The sequence below is a fragment of the Limulus polyphemus genome, unplaced genomic scaffold, assembly GCF_000517525.1.
Source record: "Limulus polyphemus unplaced genomic scaffold, Limulus_polyphemus-2.1.2 Scaffold2772, whole genome shotgun sequence".
In the NCBI taxonomy this organism is placed as follows: domain Eukaryota; kingdom Metazoa; phylum Arthropoda; class Merostomata; order Xiphosura; family Limulidae; genus Limulus; species Limulus polyphemus.
This window is the reverse complement of record NW_013668382.1, coordinates 116,469-132,509: the sequence shown is the minus strand read 5'-3', so window position 1 is coordinate 132,509 and position 16,041 is coordinate 116,469. Positions and strand designations below refer to the sequence as shown.

The 16,041-nt window shown below is 34.9% G+C and overlaps 1 protein-coding gene across 1 annotated transcript in view; it reads left to right on the top strand.

Moving 5' to 3' along the window:
* LOC106467866 (twitchin-like) overlaps positions 1–16,041 on the top strand; it is a gene marked incomplete at both ends in the record, with an annotated part of 159,370 nt that overhangs the window by 27,400 nt on the left and 115,929 nt on the right. The window contains 6 exon segments of the mRNA XM_013928247.2: positions 1,111–1,206; positions 5,396–5,698; positions 7,220–7,501; positions 7,853–8,152; positions 10,947–11,249; positions 12,194–12,475. Of these exon segments, the coding sequence (XP_013783701.2) occupies positions 1,111–1,206; positions 5,396–5,698; positions 7,220–7,501; positions 7,853–8,152; positions 10,947–11,249; positions 12,194–12,475 (1,566 nt within the window).

Below are 16,041 nucleotides of genomic sequence, written 5' to 3'. Positions count from 1 at the left end.
GATTATCATCTTTTTTGTTCACTGCAACACCACCTTAATGTGTAAACATATGCAAATGTGGAAGGTGTTAAAGAGGACATAAACATGTTTTTTGTTTCAAAGCCAAGTGATTTCTTTAATCAGGGCATTAACAACCTGGGTTGTAAGATAGAAAAGTATCATTGATAAGAATGGACACTATTTCATTTAATAATTGTTTTGTTTTGATATATAAGTTGTTCGGGTTTTTTCATCTAAAAAAAAGCGACATTAATTTCTTGATGACCTAATATAAATGAAACTTTGTATGCCATTTTCATGCATGATTTCTAACAGGGTAACTTAACTCCAGGTGTGTCTGAAATTTTGTATATGATTTTCCTGCATGATTTCTAACAGGATAACTTAACTGTATGTGTTTCTGAAACTTTTTATATCATTTTCTTTCATGATTCCTAACAGGGTAACTTAACTCCAGTTGTGTCTGAAACTTTTTATATCATTTTCTTTCATGATTCCTAACAGAGTAAATTAAATCCAGGTGTGTCTGAAACTTTGTATATCATTTTCCTTCATGATTTCTAACAGGGTAACTTAACTCTAGGTGTGTCTGAAACTTTGTATATCATTTTCCTTCATGATTTCTAACAGGGTAACTTAAATCCAGGTGTGTCTGAAACTTTGTATATCATTTTCCTTCATGATTTCTAACAGGGTAACTTAACTCTAGGTGTGTCTGAAACTTTGTATATCATTTTCCTACATGATTTCTAATGGTCTTATAGAGTATAAAAGTAACCAGTAAAAACATTAGCAATATTCAATAAATGCTTAAGGTGATAACTAAATAGTTGTTTTATTTGAAATACATCTGAGGTGTGACAGGTGAAATTAACAAACTGATTAGAATCTATTCATGAATATACATTAAATACTTCATAATGCTTTTCAAATCCATAGTTTTAGTATTTTTTGGCATTTTAAATGATAAATGTTTACCAGTTTTATATTACAGTGTTTTTATAATTATATCTAGATGTATGAATGTATTTCCACAGCAGAACTCCAGTATTTAGATTGGTAGAATGGTATAAGTATGTATCATTTGTGTTATTCTTACTGAAATTATAGGACATGAATACAGATTCAGAGTAAGAGCTGTCAATGCTGAAGGAGAATCTGAACCTTTGATGGCAGAAAAATCAGTTGTAGCAAAAGATCCGTTTGGTTAGTTCAATATAAAAAAATATTACATTTTTCTAAAACAATTTTGTTAACTTTGTTTAAATACATTTTTAAGTATTACTACCTTATAATGCTGTAAAAATTTTGTGACATCAGTATTGTTAAATTATGTTTAATGCTTTGATACAGAAATAAACAATTGTATAAAATTTAAGAAATATAGTTTTTCAATATAAATTTAATTTTTGTGATATGGCCTTGTTTGTGGTTAGAGTTTAGCTGTTATTAACTATTTTCACAAAGTTTATACAGACACAAGTGCTAACATTTTATACCGAACTTTGTTTAGAGCCATATACTGGTTTATAATACTTTCTTGTGTAATTATAATAATCAGTTTCTTACTGTTTTGAACCTTATCCAAAGCTTATGTATAGCAACCATCTTTCTGACATGACCAGTGGCCACATCAACCATGATCCAAATGAGCAGAAAACTTTCTGATATGGTACTTCCCTTCAGTCACAAGATTAGCTATTCTCATCCAATGCTGCCCTTTATATGCAAATTGTTTATTCATTCATGCCACAAGTCTTCTGCTCCCCCCCTCTTAGAATCGAATGATTCCAACATGTCTCTCATGTAGATCATCATGCATCACTACTCCACCAATAGGAGCGAGACATACTCACATGACGCATGTGACTTCTATTATATGCCTCTACTGAATCATCACTTCTCGTTTGGCAGCACTTGTGCTCGGACATGTTCCTTTTTGTTTATTTCAAGTTTCATGGTTGTCTTTAGTATACTCACGAAGTGGTTCTTCCTACATAGATGCATTTGCCACATACCTCAATCACAAGTTACCCCTCTTTTGGTCCCTGGTACCTCATCCTCGGGCTTTGGATGTTTTCTGATGCCTTCAACCAGGATTGGTCCCACAAATTCCTTTATGTTTATTTTCCTATTCGATTATTTAATTTGGTGATATCTCTCATCTATACCACTCCATGTCGAGTTCTTCTGATCGCTCCTTATTGGCCAGTTCAACCATAGTTTCCACGATTACAACAACAGCAACTTTTCCCTCCATTACCTCTTCCTTTGTCTCCCTCCCATCTTCATCAACTTTGGTCACTGGTTCTACATCCAGCCATTCATGTCCTTGGTCTTTTGTCTGGCTTTTATCCAGTCCTTGGCGAGAAGATCAGATTTCTCCCATTGAGTAACTTTCCTTTTATCTCATTCCATACATCCTTCTTGAATGGAGGTGTATCAGCACAAATGGAAAGTTTTCTGCAGTTATTCTGCGACACAGGGATTTTCCGCAGACTGACCTTCTGTGGCTCGAGTGGTGGAGTTTCTCATATGGCCTTTCACCGGGGGTCTTCAGTCTTCTTACTCTCGGGTTATCGGGCTGCCTTATCCCATACTTTTTGTTTTTCCCAATATTGTTGAGGTTTTGCTTCTCCTGTCCTTACCATGTTAATGTGTTCCTTCTGTATCCGCTGTCCCCCCAGATGGCCTACTCTTTCATACTTGAATATTTCCATACTTGTTCCCTCACTTTACCTCTGTTTTAACCACTTTCCTCGTGTTCCATGTTTCACCTTTCCCTTACAACATATTTTTTTCTCCTCTTAGCCTGTGGACATCGAAGATGTTATTTGTTTGCCATTGATGTTTCACTTACAATTTACCACCCTACCTATCTTCTCCTTTTTACCTATTTCCCTTTCTTCTGTTTCTCATCTCTACCCTCATCCCAATCTAGATAGACTTCAATGTCTGGTCCATACTCATCATTGTCATATTGCCCGAACAGCTTCCTTCTGTGGTACCTAGTCCAACTCTTTATCCCTTGCCAGTCTTCCTCTGTTCTGGATTTTTACCCTTTTACCCTCACAAATTCGGTTCAACTTTGGATTCGATTGGCTTATTCCTCCTTGTCTTCTTCCTCCAGATATTTGTTCCAGGTGTCTTCTCATCAAATTCAACATTTCACCTTTTCCCTCACACCTTGTCTTTGTTGGCCATTGGAGGAAATTCTACAATTCAGGCATGTGGACTACACCTAATGCATTTGTCTCCCATTACTTACACTATAATATTGTGGTTCTTCTTTGTTGGGTTTTTGTCTTCCACCTGTGGCTATTCTTCAGGCTTCAGTGCAACTTTGACTGGGTAAGTTTATATTCATACTTTTCTTTTCTTTCATGGGCCCTTGCTTCATTTACTCATTATATGGATCTTGCTCTGTGATGAGTGGTGCTTGACCGGGTATTCTTCAACTTGAAATCTGCACTGATCAGCCATGTTGACTTGTGCTTTATCTTCCATGGCTTTGCAATGCTCACTGTTGTTGGTGAATAACCTTGCAATTTAATTGCTTCATAAACTTGCCCATTCTGGACTGTACCATTCATGGACTGCATGAGTAAAGCAGAAGGGGATAGCTGCCCATCCCTACCATGCTTTGTATTGAATAAATTGGAATGGTCTGCTTTTCAAAATAGGGTTTCGTGGTCACCCATTACACTGTCTCAGGTGATGATGTTCCTCCAGACTCTCCACCACATTCTCAATCCCCCTCTATCCTAGTGGAGTATGGGAGTCCTTACCATTTTCCAGTTCCAAGCCACTGGGGTGGTTGACCGTGGAGGCACCCTCCTGAATTGGTACCACACAAAGATGGCTATAACCATTCAGTGCAGAGTAGAGCGGTGGTGTTCTGCAGGTGTAGATGACATGCTATCCTCCAATATGCAATATACACTCACAAAGGAGTGATACAACAAATTGCAGTTCATCTCTCTATTGGGAGCCTCCATCCTACCCCAGCGTGGATGTCGATATCCCGTGGCTGGGTTTTGGATTTAGAATAGAACCATTAAACATAAGCCCTTACACATGTTTATGGTTGTCTATGTTCCTCCCTTGATCATACACTTTCTGTGTTGTGGGTCACAGTGAAGGTAAGGGAGATTTTTCTGGTTCTGTCCTTTTTGCTATCTTTCCATGTATTATATTCCAAGGATGTTATTGCTTTTTTGGATGGTTTCGGTCAGTTTTGTTGTTGGGGGAGTTGATTTATATTATAGACATCTTTTGATACCGGATGTCAGGTCCCTGGATCGATAGATCAAAGCTAACATGTATCATGCTCAGGAGTCAGTGTGGTTATAAATTCCCCCAGTCTCTTGAACTTGAGGTGAAGATGGTATGATCCTCATCCTCCCCCCACATGGATATCAGTTCCCAGCAGCATGGGTTTTGGATGTAGTTGACTTATCGAGTATGGTCCGTCGTGCCCTAGCCACTCTACACCTAGGGACACATCCATTGTTTTACTCACTTTTATAGTTTGTGGGATTTATTTACATATATATTTACATGGTTAGGATCATTATCCTGCCACAGTTCTCTCCCACTTGGATGTGCTTCTCTATTTTCCACCCTTATCTACTACACATATCATGGATGGGTGAAGAGTATACCTGGTTCAGAAGTGGTGTGGTTCCTCTTATCATATCTTCAGATCTGAATCTCTCATTTCAAGGGGTATCCTTGGGATGCTTTTGGGGGGTACTTCTATCATTCCCTCACACCAATCCCATCTCCTAATCCATGTGTGATTCTAGCTAATCTTGTGAGCGGAGGGAAGTACAGTATCAGAAGTTATAATTTTCCTATACTGAAAATGTATTTCCAATAGGTAGTTCCCTCACACTTCCCACTTTCGTCCAGTCTTCTGCAAACCTTAAATTGATGGTTCGGTAGAGGCGTATAGAAGGAGTCACATGCGTCATGGTGGAGAACTGACACATGATGATTTACATGAGAGACATGTTGGAATCATTTGATTCCAATAGGGGGGGGTAGCAGAAGGCTTGTGGCATGCATAAAGAAAAAATTTGCATATAAAGGGCAGCACTGGATGAGAATAGCTAATCTTGTGAGGGGAGCTATTGGAAATACATTTTCAGTACAGGAAAATTATAACTTCTGTAGCAGTTTCATAGTTAAAACACTATATTACTGAATCTTTAAATATTATAAGAACAGAACAGAATAAGATTTTAAGAAAATTATTAAATGTTTCATAATTCATATTACTTTTTAGATTTCAGGTGTAATAGTAGATTACCTGTTATTTAAGATCATAGTGTCTTTTAAAACATATTTGAATGTATAGTACTCAAACCAAGCTTTTTCATCTATAACAAAGATCCTCCAGGTCAACCAGGAACACCTGAAATTAAGGACTGGGATAAAGAACATATGGATCTTAAGTGGGCTCCACCTTTCAAAGATGGTGGTGCTCCAGTAAAGAGTTATATAATTGAAAGAAAAGAAAAGTTTGAAACACGCTGGGCAAAAGCAGCAGTAATTGATGGTAATGTGTGTGAAGGTCGCGTACAAGATCTGATTCCTGGCGACACCTACCAGTTCCGTGTTCGAGCTGTAAATGCTGCAGGACCTGGTGACCCAAGTGAGACCACAAAACCAGTTGTTGCTAAGCCTAGAAAATGTAAGGATTTGTTTTCATTCATAAGTGCTACTATAGCTTCATATTGTATGCATTAAGTTACTAGTTTAATATGATAAAGTAACTAGTTTTAATGTCATTAAGTTACTAATTCTATTATCTATACATTGGTGATTTTAATAGCATTATATTGCAGGTTTTAATATCTTTAAGTAATTGTTTTAATTTCATTAAGTTACTGGTTTTAATATCATTAAGTAATTGGTTTGAATTTCATTAACTTACTTGTTTTAACCCTTTTACTGTGGCTGGGACATATATTTCCCAGTGCTCCCACCTCCTCACACTGCATCTGGGACAAATGTTTCCTGTTGTCATTCAAAATTGTAGCACATGACATATGGGAGTGAAATAGTTGGAAAATATTTATTGGCATCCCACCAAATGTTAATATATGGTTTTCCTCAATGTTTTCCACTCGGCCTCACAGTAACCAACAAGATGCCTAAGCAGAATATACAGCTAAGTGCCACCACTGCTAGAGTGGCGGGTAGTAAACCTAATTACAGTTTAAGTATGCTTAATGTACTTGACTCAGATAGCTTAGAAGATAGTGAAAGTGAGTCAAGTGGTGTTCAAATGCATGATGATGATGATGAAGAGGTAATGAGATAAGAGGATGCTAGCTCTCCATCTAGTGATGATAGTCAAGATGATGAACTTGAATGCAGCAAAAGAAGTCATAAATAGCATCGACAATGGGAAACATTTGTCCCAGTCGCAGTGGGGGGGAGCACTGGAAATATATGTCCCAGCTGCAGTGAATGGGTTGATATAATACTGATTTATCTCTACAAAACATTTTATAAGTTCATTAATTTGTTACACCAGACTAGAATACTTAGCTTTGGTCACTCTTTATTCCAACTAGCTATGATTGCTGAAGAGTAATCTTCACAGAAACATGGGTTATAATATGTGGTATTTACAATAAATTTTGTGGTGTTTGACAAATATACCCTTTTTCTTTATTGCTATTTATATTTTGTATAAATCTTGTTGTTACTGACCTGATTATAGTTTATTAAAAGTATAGGAATATGTTCTGAAAGGAATTTAAATCTGACCATCTTATTTTGAAAGACTCAGTTTATGTAAAAGAATAAGTAAAGTATTTATTACAGTTTATATAAATACTCTACTTACTATTATATGTCTTCTAGACCCAGTTTGATAACATTACCATAATTGTCACAATCTGATGTTTGTTTCTTGTGTTAAGTGCAAAGCTACACATTGGACAATTTTTCTGTGCCCACTGCAAATATCAAAACCTGATTTTTAGCATTACAAGCTCTCAGACTTACTGCTGAGCCTCTGGAGACACTATCTGTTGTGAATGTTTTAAAAACTACAAAAATACATTTTGAGCTACATGAACGTAAGTAAAATAGGTAATGTATTTTTTTAAATCATAGAAGCTTTTTGATTTTATGTCATTTGATAGTGATATATATATATGTATATAAAGAAACGAATTTAATAATAAATTGTCTTTTCTAGTACTCCCTAAGATTGAACGACGTAGCTTGAGACCAATCACTATTAAAGCTGGCCAGCCATTTGAATATGACGTTAAGATTATTGGTGAGCCATCTCCAACAGTCACATGGAAACTTAAGGACAAACCTGTGACAGAAGGACCTAATATAACCATCACAAATGTTCCATACAATAGTAAACTGACTTGTGACAAGTCTCAGCGGAAGGATTCGGGAATCTACCACATAGTAGCAGTCAACCAGTATGGCCAAGATGAAGCTGAAGTTGAAGTTACTGTCTTGGGTTTGTTGAATATGTTTTAATATATTGTTTGATAGTGTAATGTAAGAAATAATGCTCGTTGAAACATTACTTTATATCATTTTTAAAAGTTTATAATACTAGATCTTTGATCTTATTAGTTATTTTGTTTATGTAAAAAAACATGATTTGTTCTTCATTAATTGTGTTGAGATAAAAAATTATAAAAAGCTTTAGCTGTTCACCACATAAAAGCAGTGGTGCATGTGTTTTTGGTTAGTTGAAAAATATTTTAAATGTTCTTGTAGTCATTTTATAGTACTGACTTGTGATCTTTGATGTTGCCAGTTTAAATGAATTTCTAAAGTTAATTTCGTTGATTTAATGTTTTAGCTAAACCAGGAAAACCTGAAGGTCCCTTGGAAGTTAGTGACATCCATAAGCATGGTTGTAAATTACAATGGAATAAGCCTAAAGATGATGGAGGAGAGATTATTGACCATTATACTGTTGAAAAACTGGATCCAGATATTGGATCCTGGAGGCATCTTTGTAAGAGCCATGTTCCAGAGGCTGAAGCTAGTGGGCTAACACCAGGAAAGTCTCACCAGTTCCGAGTTAAAGCTGTGAATAAGGAAGGAGAATCAGAACCTCTGGAAACTATAGCTCCCATTGTCATTAAAGATCCCTACGGTGAGTCAAAATTTGTTTTATAAAGTGTTACATTTTAGATTCTTCTATCTGCTGTGAGTAAAATCAGAAACAAAATTAATGAAATGTTGTTATTACATGTTCAGATTACTTCTCACCAAACAAAGGCTACAGAATATATAAACATATATATTTGTATAGACACACACACACACATATATACGTATAATTTAAGGACAAAATATTTGTTAGTCTTTCTAGACCATCCAATCCACTAAACTGATACTTAAAATTAAAATAAAACACTAAAACCCAGCCCTTATCATTCCTATATATATATAGCCTTCCTTAAAACTTCCTTAAATTAACTGCATCTACCACATTTGAAGGCCACCCATTCCAAAGGCAAACCTCGCTGTTAGAAAAATTAAAGCTGTCTTAACTGAAAATGACTCCTACCATGCCAAAATTCATATTTGTGTCCCCAAAGTTTACCATTCTCACCATTAAGCATGAATAAAGATGGTGCATCAACACTATCAATTCCCTTAACAATCCTTTTGACATGGATTCCTGTATTTGGTGAGAGGACTTCCTAGAGAGCATTCTGTTTGTACAGTTTATCCTCTCTGGGATACAGACATTTACCTATGTGTTTGCTGTGCATGGCAACCTATGAATGGGAGGAGAGGACCCTGGTAATTTGGTGTTGGGGGCATTGCAATATACCACTTTGGCCTTGGATTCCTGTAGACAGATGGCCTCAGGTGGCTCTTTGATTGTCATTAGGCTAGTCCTATGTGGCTAGAGTAAACCAATTGCCACTATTGGACATCCTCAACAGGTGTTGTGGATTTTATGTTTGGTGTTGGTGTTTGGGTATAATATCCAGGAAACCCTGGTGTGGCTCCACTGTACTGGTATGATAGTGTAGTAGTTCTTCTTGTAGGTCTCCATGGTGGGTGGAGTCAATGGCATTACATATCCAGGCTATTTCTCATTGAAAGCAACTTATGGATTTCCTGGCATTTCATCCACAGGCAGCTTCTGTCCGACTAAGATTTTATTTGGAACATTCCTTACTTGCCATATCATTCTCAACAACTCTAACTCTTTTCATTTACATTTTAATTTTAGACATCTTGTGTTCTGTTAGTTCAGGACATCTGTTTAAAGATGACAACTGCAGATACAGTTGGTAACTTGGTGAAATATGTTTTCTGGGAAAGAAAACATATCAGATTACACAGTTTGTTGACATTGGTTTTCTTAATAAAAGTACTTTGTAGATGAATAGGTATAACTGACCTGTTAGGTAATTGTTATTACTAGTGCAGGCTTTACACTGAGGGGCTGGGAAATCACATCCTTGTAGAGTTTTCCATTATAACACAAAATGTTTACCATAGATGATACATTAAAAGTTTAATCAAAGTAAATCCAAAGCACTTGCATGCCAGTATATTGTAAATAAAAAAAATTAGTTGGTGCACTACTCATTTACTTGCAATAAACACAGAAACTGTACAAAGATTAAAGAAAATATGAAAAGGATACTTTTCATGCTAAGTGACATACCAATGTGTTTTCTACTAAGAAATGTAAAAAGAGTCAGAATAAGCTTTCATGTTTACTGGTGATTATTTGTAGTAGTTTTGAAATTATAAAAAAACCTATATATATGATGCAATCTAAATCCTTTTAATTATATTGTTTAGTGTTTTCATATGAATTGCTTATGGTTTTTCACAGTTACTGGTGACAATTAGCATGTTCAATCACCTCTATGGCCATTCCCATGGTCTGTGACCTACACATTAAAAGTCTTCATCCTCTTGTTACAAGTCAGGTGTGATGATTTTCAAGTGTAGCACGGACCTAAAATTGACCCACTGTGGAGGATTACATCACTTTCTGGCACAATGTTCTCCTACTCCATGATTATTTAATTATTTTAACATTTTGAGGAAAGGGATATTTGTTGTGTTCACCAGTAATGGTAAAGCAAGAGTAAGAAAATAGGCTACTACATGTCTAGCTCTCAGCTGCACACCAGAAGTAGTGAAAAAAAGTTAAACAGCTTTTCACCAGAAGTCTGTTCCAGCTGAAGTAGAAACTTCTCTTGGAGATGTAAACAAGGTAATTCATATGGGTTGAGTTCTACATAAATCATACAAGAGCCCATTTCACAAGCTTCTCCCAAGTTACTTAGCCGAATGAAAGACCATTTGTTAAAAGCTGCATCAGTGGTGTCTGGCATGTCACAATCATCACATTGTACAATGCATATGACTACTTATAGTGTCTGCAAATGTCTGAACAATTTATTATTTCCTGCCATGGAGAAATGTTTGTAGCTCAGATCAGAGTACTGTGTTAAGTAACAAGCTCAATTCAAGCTTTCTATCTTTCATGGAGATACGTTTGTAGCTCAGATCAGAGTAATGTGTTAAGTAACAAGCTCAATTCAAGTTTTCTGTGCCATGGAGAAATGTTTGTAGCTCAGATCAGAGTACTGTGTTAAGTAACAAGCTCAATTCAAGCTTTCTATCTTTCATGGAGATGTGTTTGTGGCTCAGATCAGAGTACTGTGTTAAGTAACAAGCTCAGTTCAAGTTTTCTATCTTTCATGGAGATATGTTTGTAGCTCAGATCAGAGTACTGTGTTAAGTAACAAGCTCAATTCAAGTTTTCAAGGATATATTTTCTTTTAAATTATGACAACTTTGAGTGATTTATTACTCCAAAAAGCTGGTACTTTTCAACTTTAAACTTAAGAAACAGGTATAAAAAGAATATAAAATGATATAATTGAAAATGCTTTATTCTGGTCTAGATCCACCTGGTGAACCAGGACGTCCTGAAGCAACAGACTGGAATAGAGACCACGTAGATCTAAAATGGAAGACTCCCGACAGAGATGGTGGTACCCCCATTACTCATTACATTATTGAAAAGAGTAAGAAAGGCAGTTCAGTATGGGAGAAAGCTGCTGAAGTACCAGGAGATGTGTGTAAAGGAACTGCTCCTTTCCTAGAGGAGGGAAAAGAGTACGAGTTCCGTGTGATTGCAGTTAATAAGGCTGGACCTGGTGAACCTAGTAAAGCTTCAAAACCAGTTGTTGCCAAACCTCGTTTCTGTAAGTGCTTTAAGAATTTTGTAACTTGGTTTGTTATTTAACTGTTTTTCAGGTGTACGTACTGCATCCTTTTATGTTAGTAGGATCAAATCATGCCATTTTTAACCTAACATAGCTTATTATATTACTGTCTTTCAGATTTATGCACATTAGTTCTATTTTATCAAGGTTAATCTGAGTCATTTAAGATACATTTTTGATTTAGCCATGATTAGTATAACATTATGACTAGGATTTGGCTGAAAATAATATAACACTAACTGAGAAATAGCTTTATTCATATTATATTATAACTAGAAATTAGCTGTGATTCATGTAACATTGTAACTGGGATTTGGCTGTATAACCTAAAATTTTCATAATCTACTCCTTAAAAGTAGAATAAGTAGAGTAACAATTCTTCTCTTTTTTGTATTGCAAGTTTATTTATACATTATAGATACATTGGTTTAAAATTACATTTTGTATTTGTTTGAAATGGTGATATTGTATACCTGTAAAATGTTTAATGTTTAAACTTTCTTTTTCCAAATTTGTTGATAGTTTAAAGGTTATGTGCTTCAGATAAAACAAAAACAGCATTGAATATTCATTTATAGATGATTTAGGCAGAGCCTTCATAATAAACAAAGTTGAAGTGGCCTAGTTCAAGCAGCAGAGATGGAAAGGAAGACATTTTGAAAGACGAATGTTGCTATCCAAATGGGCAGGAACTATCTAGTTCAAGTAGCAGAGATGGAAAGGAAGACATTTTGAAAGACGAATGTTGCTATCCAAATGAGCAGCAGCTGTCTAGTTCAAGTAGCAGAGATGGAAGGGAAGACATTTTGAAAGACAGAAGTTGCTATCCACTTCACCTTTGTTTATTTAAGAACTTTAAATGTTATTATTGTAATAAAAGTGCATAATTTCAAAATATTCATAACAATATATACATGTTTCAGTGGCTCCCGTCATTGATCGAAAGAACCTTAAAGATGTGACTGTTAAAGCTGGACTTTTGATCAAGTTTGATGTCAATATTTCTGGTGAACCACCTCCTACAGTAACATGGAACCTGAATGATGACATTCTCAAGCCTGATAAACATAGGCAAATTGAAAACGAAGAGTACAATACCAAACTAACTGTTCGACGAACTACTCGATCTGACAGTGGCCAGTATACAGTAATGGCTATGAATAGTTCAGGAAGAGATTCTGCTTCTGTTTATGTTACAGTGGTTGGTAAGTCCATTCTAGAAATATAATGAGTTATCTAATACAAGTGAAACCATAAAGATCTATTGTAAATTGAAGAAGAGGACTATTCTTATGTGGTTTATTCTGATCATTACCAAGAAAACACATTATTATAAACTTTGGTTTCTGTGAGGTAGATATCTCTGATGATACTTTGAAAACATAATTTCCGAGAATGTATGATTCACAGTTAAACAAACACTGATGAAAGAATATTTGTCTTCTGAAACTGCTGAGATTATGGAGTTTCTGCTGTTACACTGAATGTAGCAGAAGAAACAAGTAAATTTTGGAGGGGCTCAATCATGAAAGAAAAAAAAAACGTTTCAGAAAGTTTACTAAAAATAAGGGGTTACAGGTCCTGTTTCCATGAATCTATGATTTGTAAACTGTAATATATTAATTAAGATTAACATGACACTTGTGTAAATTTTCAATAAGACAGATGTGTTAAAGAAATAACCAACATTTAATTGTATATAGTGATTATTTTAAAATATGACTGTTCCCAGTTAAAAAATATAATTGAAAATTGTGTTTAGCTTAATAATTTACTGTATGAAGTTAAAATACAGTGAGACTGATTTTTTTCTCTAACACATCTGTGTTATATTAAATTGCAATTTTGTTTGAATTATTTTCAGTAGTAGCTGCAAGTTACAATAAAGTAAGTTATTTTATTGGAGGGGTTCAGGACTCTCCTGCTCCCCCACTTCTAACAAAAATTGGACACTAATATTAATATTATTAATTCTTTAGTAATATGTGATGTATGATAAATGTTTGTTTGTTTGTTTGAAGTAAAACACAAAGCTACACAATGGGCTATCTGTTCTCTGCCCACCACGGGTATCGAAACCCAGTTTCTAATGTTGTAAGTCTGCAGACATACTGCTGTGCCAATGGCGGGCATGATAAATGTCATATGATTAAAATGCATGTATTCATCCATCATAAAAGAGGTGGAAGTAACATAATATTTAACATAATGTTTAGGGACAACAAGGGACCTATTTGACAAACTCGACCATCCCATCCTCAAAACTAAACTAAAACTATGTATATATAAATAAAATAAAATAAAAATCTTAAAGCCAACCCATATCATTCATATAGTTATCAAACTTTCTCTTAAAGTCACTTAAATTTACTGCCCACACAACATCTGAAAGCAACCAGTTACAAAGGCCAACCACCCTCTTAGAAAAATAAAACTTTGTTAGCTGAAGATGACTCCTACCCTGCCAAAATGTATACTTGTGTCCCCTAGTTCTACTATTCTCACTGTTAAATATGAAAAAAGGTGATGCATCAATACTATCAGCTCCCTTTATAATTTTATACACCTCAGTCAGATTCCCTCTAACTCTTCTTTTTTCAAGAGAAAACAGTTTCAGATATCTTAATCTCTCCTCATATGATAACCCTTCCATCCCAGGCATCATTCTAGTAACCCTTCTCTGAACCCTTTCCAACAATTCAGTGTCCTTCCTAAGGTAGGGAGCCCAAGACTGAAGACAACACTCCTATTGTGGCCTAACCAGTGACCTATATAATGAAATTATAACCTTTAGACTTGTATTCAATATTTCTGTAGCTACAACTTAAAATCCTATTTGCCCTACCACTAGCAACAGCACACTGCTTGAATGGCTTAAAATACTGATCAACCATTACACCAAGATCCCTTTTTTATGACACTGTTAAGGTTATTCCCATTCAAATTATATTTTTAATCTAAATTATGATAACCCACATGCATTATCTTGCATTTATTTTAATTAAAACCCATCTACCATTTATGTGCCCAACTCACCAAATGATCTAAATCCTTTTGAAAATCAGCAGCATCTTCTTCACAGCTAGCAACATCCAAGACCTTAATATCACCTGCAAATTTATGTAACTTATTGACCATTCGTTCATCTATGTCATTGAAGTAATCAAAAAGAGCAAAGGTCCTAAGACTGAGCCCTGAAGTACCCCACTTGTGACATAAATCTGGTTTGGCTGAACTCCATTTATAATAACCCACAGCAACCCTTCTATCCAATTAGCTAACTTATCCCCCATACCTAAAGAGATATTTTTTTTATAAGCCATTTATGTGGCACTTTGTCAAATGCTTTCTGAAAATCCAAATACATCAAATCTATACCTTTACTCTCTTCTACATAAGCCTTTTTAAATAATGTCAAAAGAATTTTAAAGCAAGATTTTCTCTTAGTGAAATTATTTTGACTATCAGATAAAATTCTAAACTTTGTTAAATGACTTTGCAAAGCATCTTTTATTAGACTTTTCAAAACTTTTCCCACAATAGATGTAAGACTAATAGGCCTATAATTACTGGGCCAATTTTTATTACCTCCCTTAAAAGGAGGAGTGACATTAGCTAACTTCCAATCCTTTGGCATCTGCCCACTATTCAAGGACTTACAAAAATAGTAGCATGTGGTTCACATATTAATCCTTAACATACTTCAAAACCATTGGGGAAATATTATCTGACCCAGAAGCCTTATCATTTTTTAAACTTTCCAATTTGTTCTTAAAAAGCTCCGAATTAATGCATATTGTTGTCATCTATTAACTGTTCAAGATGAGGAATACTGCTTAAATCTTCATTAATAAAAACTGAAGAAAAAGCAAAATTTAATAACCTAGCCATCTCATAATCATCAGGTACAAGACTTCCTTTATCATCCCTCAAGTGTCCTATCCCAAACCTAACATTTGTTTACCATTAATGTACTTAAAGAAATCCTTACTGTTAATTTTTACATTTTCAGCCAACCTTTTTTTCAAATATCATTTTTGATGCTCTAATTTCCTCTTTGACAAATTTCTTTGATCTTCTATAATCTTCTAAATATCCTGTCATACCAGTCAATATAAAATTCTTAAATTTGTGATGCTTTTATATAGCCTTTGTGACCCAACTCGGTTTTTTACTTGCAGCCACCCTTTTCTTTTTATAAGGAATGTATTTATCTTGAACAGTTTCCAAAACCTCTTTCCCTCATGGTGTGACTAGCATTTCCCAGTCTATATTAAAATCACCCATAATTATGACCTCATTAACAGCTGAATCTTTATCTCATTGTAAAGGTTCTCACTAAATTCATCAGTACCATCTGCTGGTCACTAACTTCCCACTAAAATATTTTTCCTTTTATATCTGCTAATAGAAACCCAACTGGATTTAATCCCTTTTGTATTTTCTTTGATATCCTCAACTTCAACAGGATGTAACACACATTTTACATATAAAGCCACTCCTCCCCTTCTCTTTAATACTCTATACAATTAAATATTCTGTAACCCTGTATTTCAAAGAAATTTCTGTCATCAAAATCATCTATACTTAACCATGTTTCAGTTATTCCCATTATATCAAAATTCTCCATTCCTACCAGTGCCTGAAAGTCATCTATTTCATTTCTTATACTTCTGGTATTACAATAGTAATAATTAAGTCTATCTTTATAACTTCTTCTTGATAAAAGAGTTAGCACAAAGGATCACATATGAAGTGTAATAAACTTAAA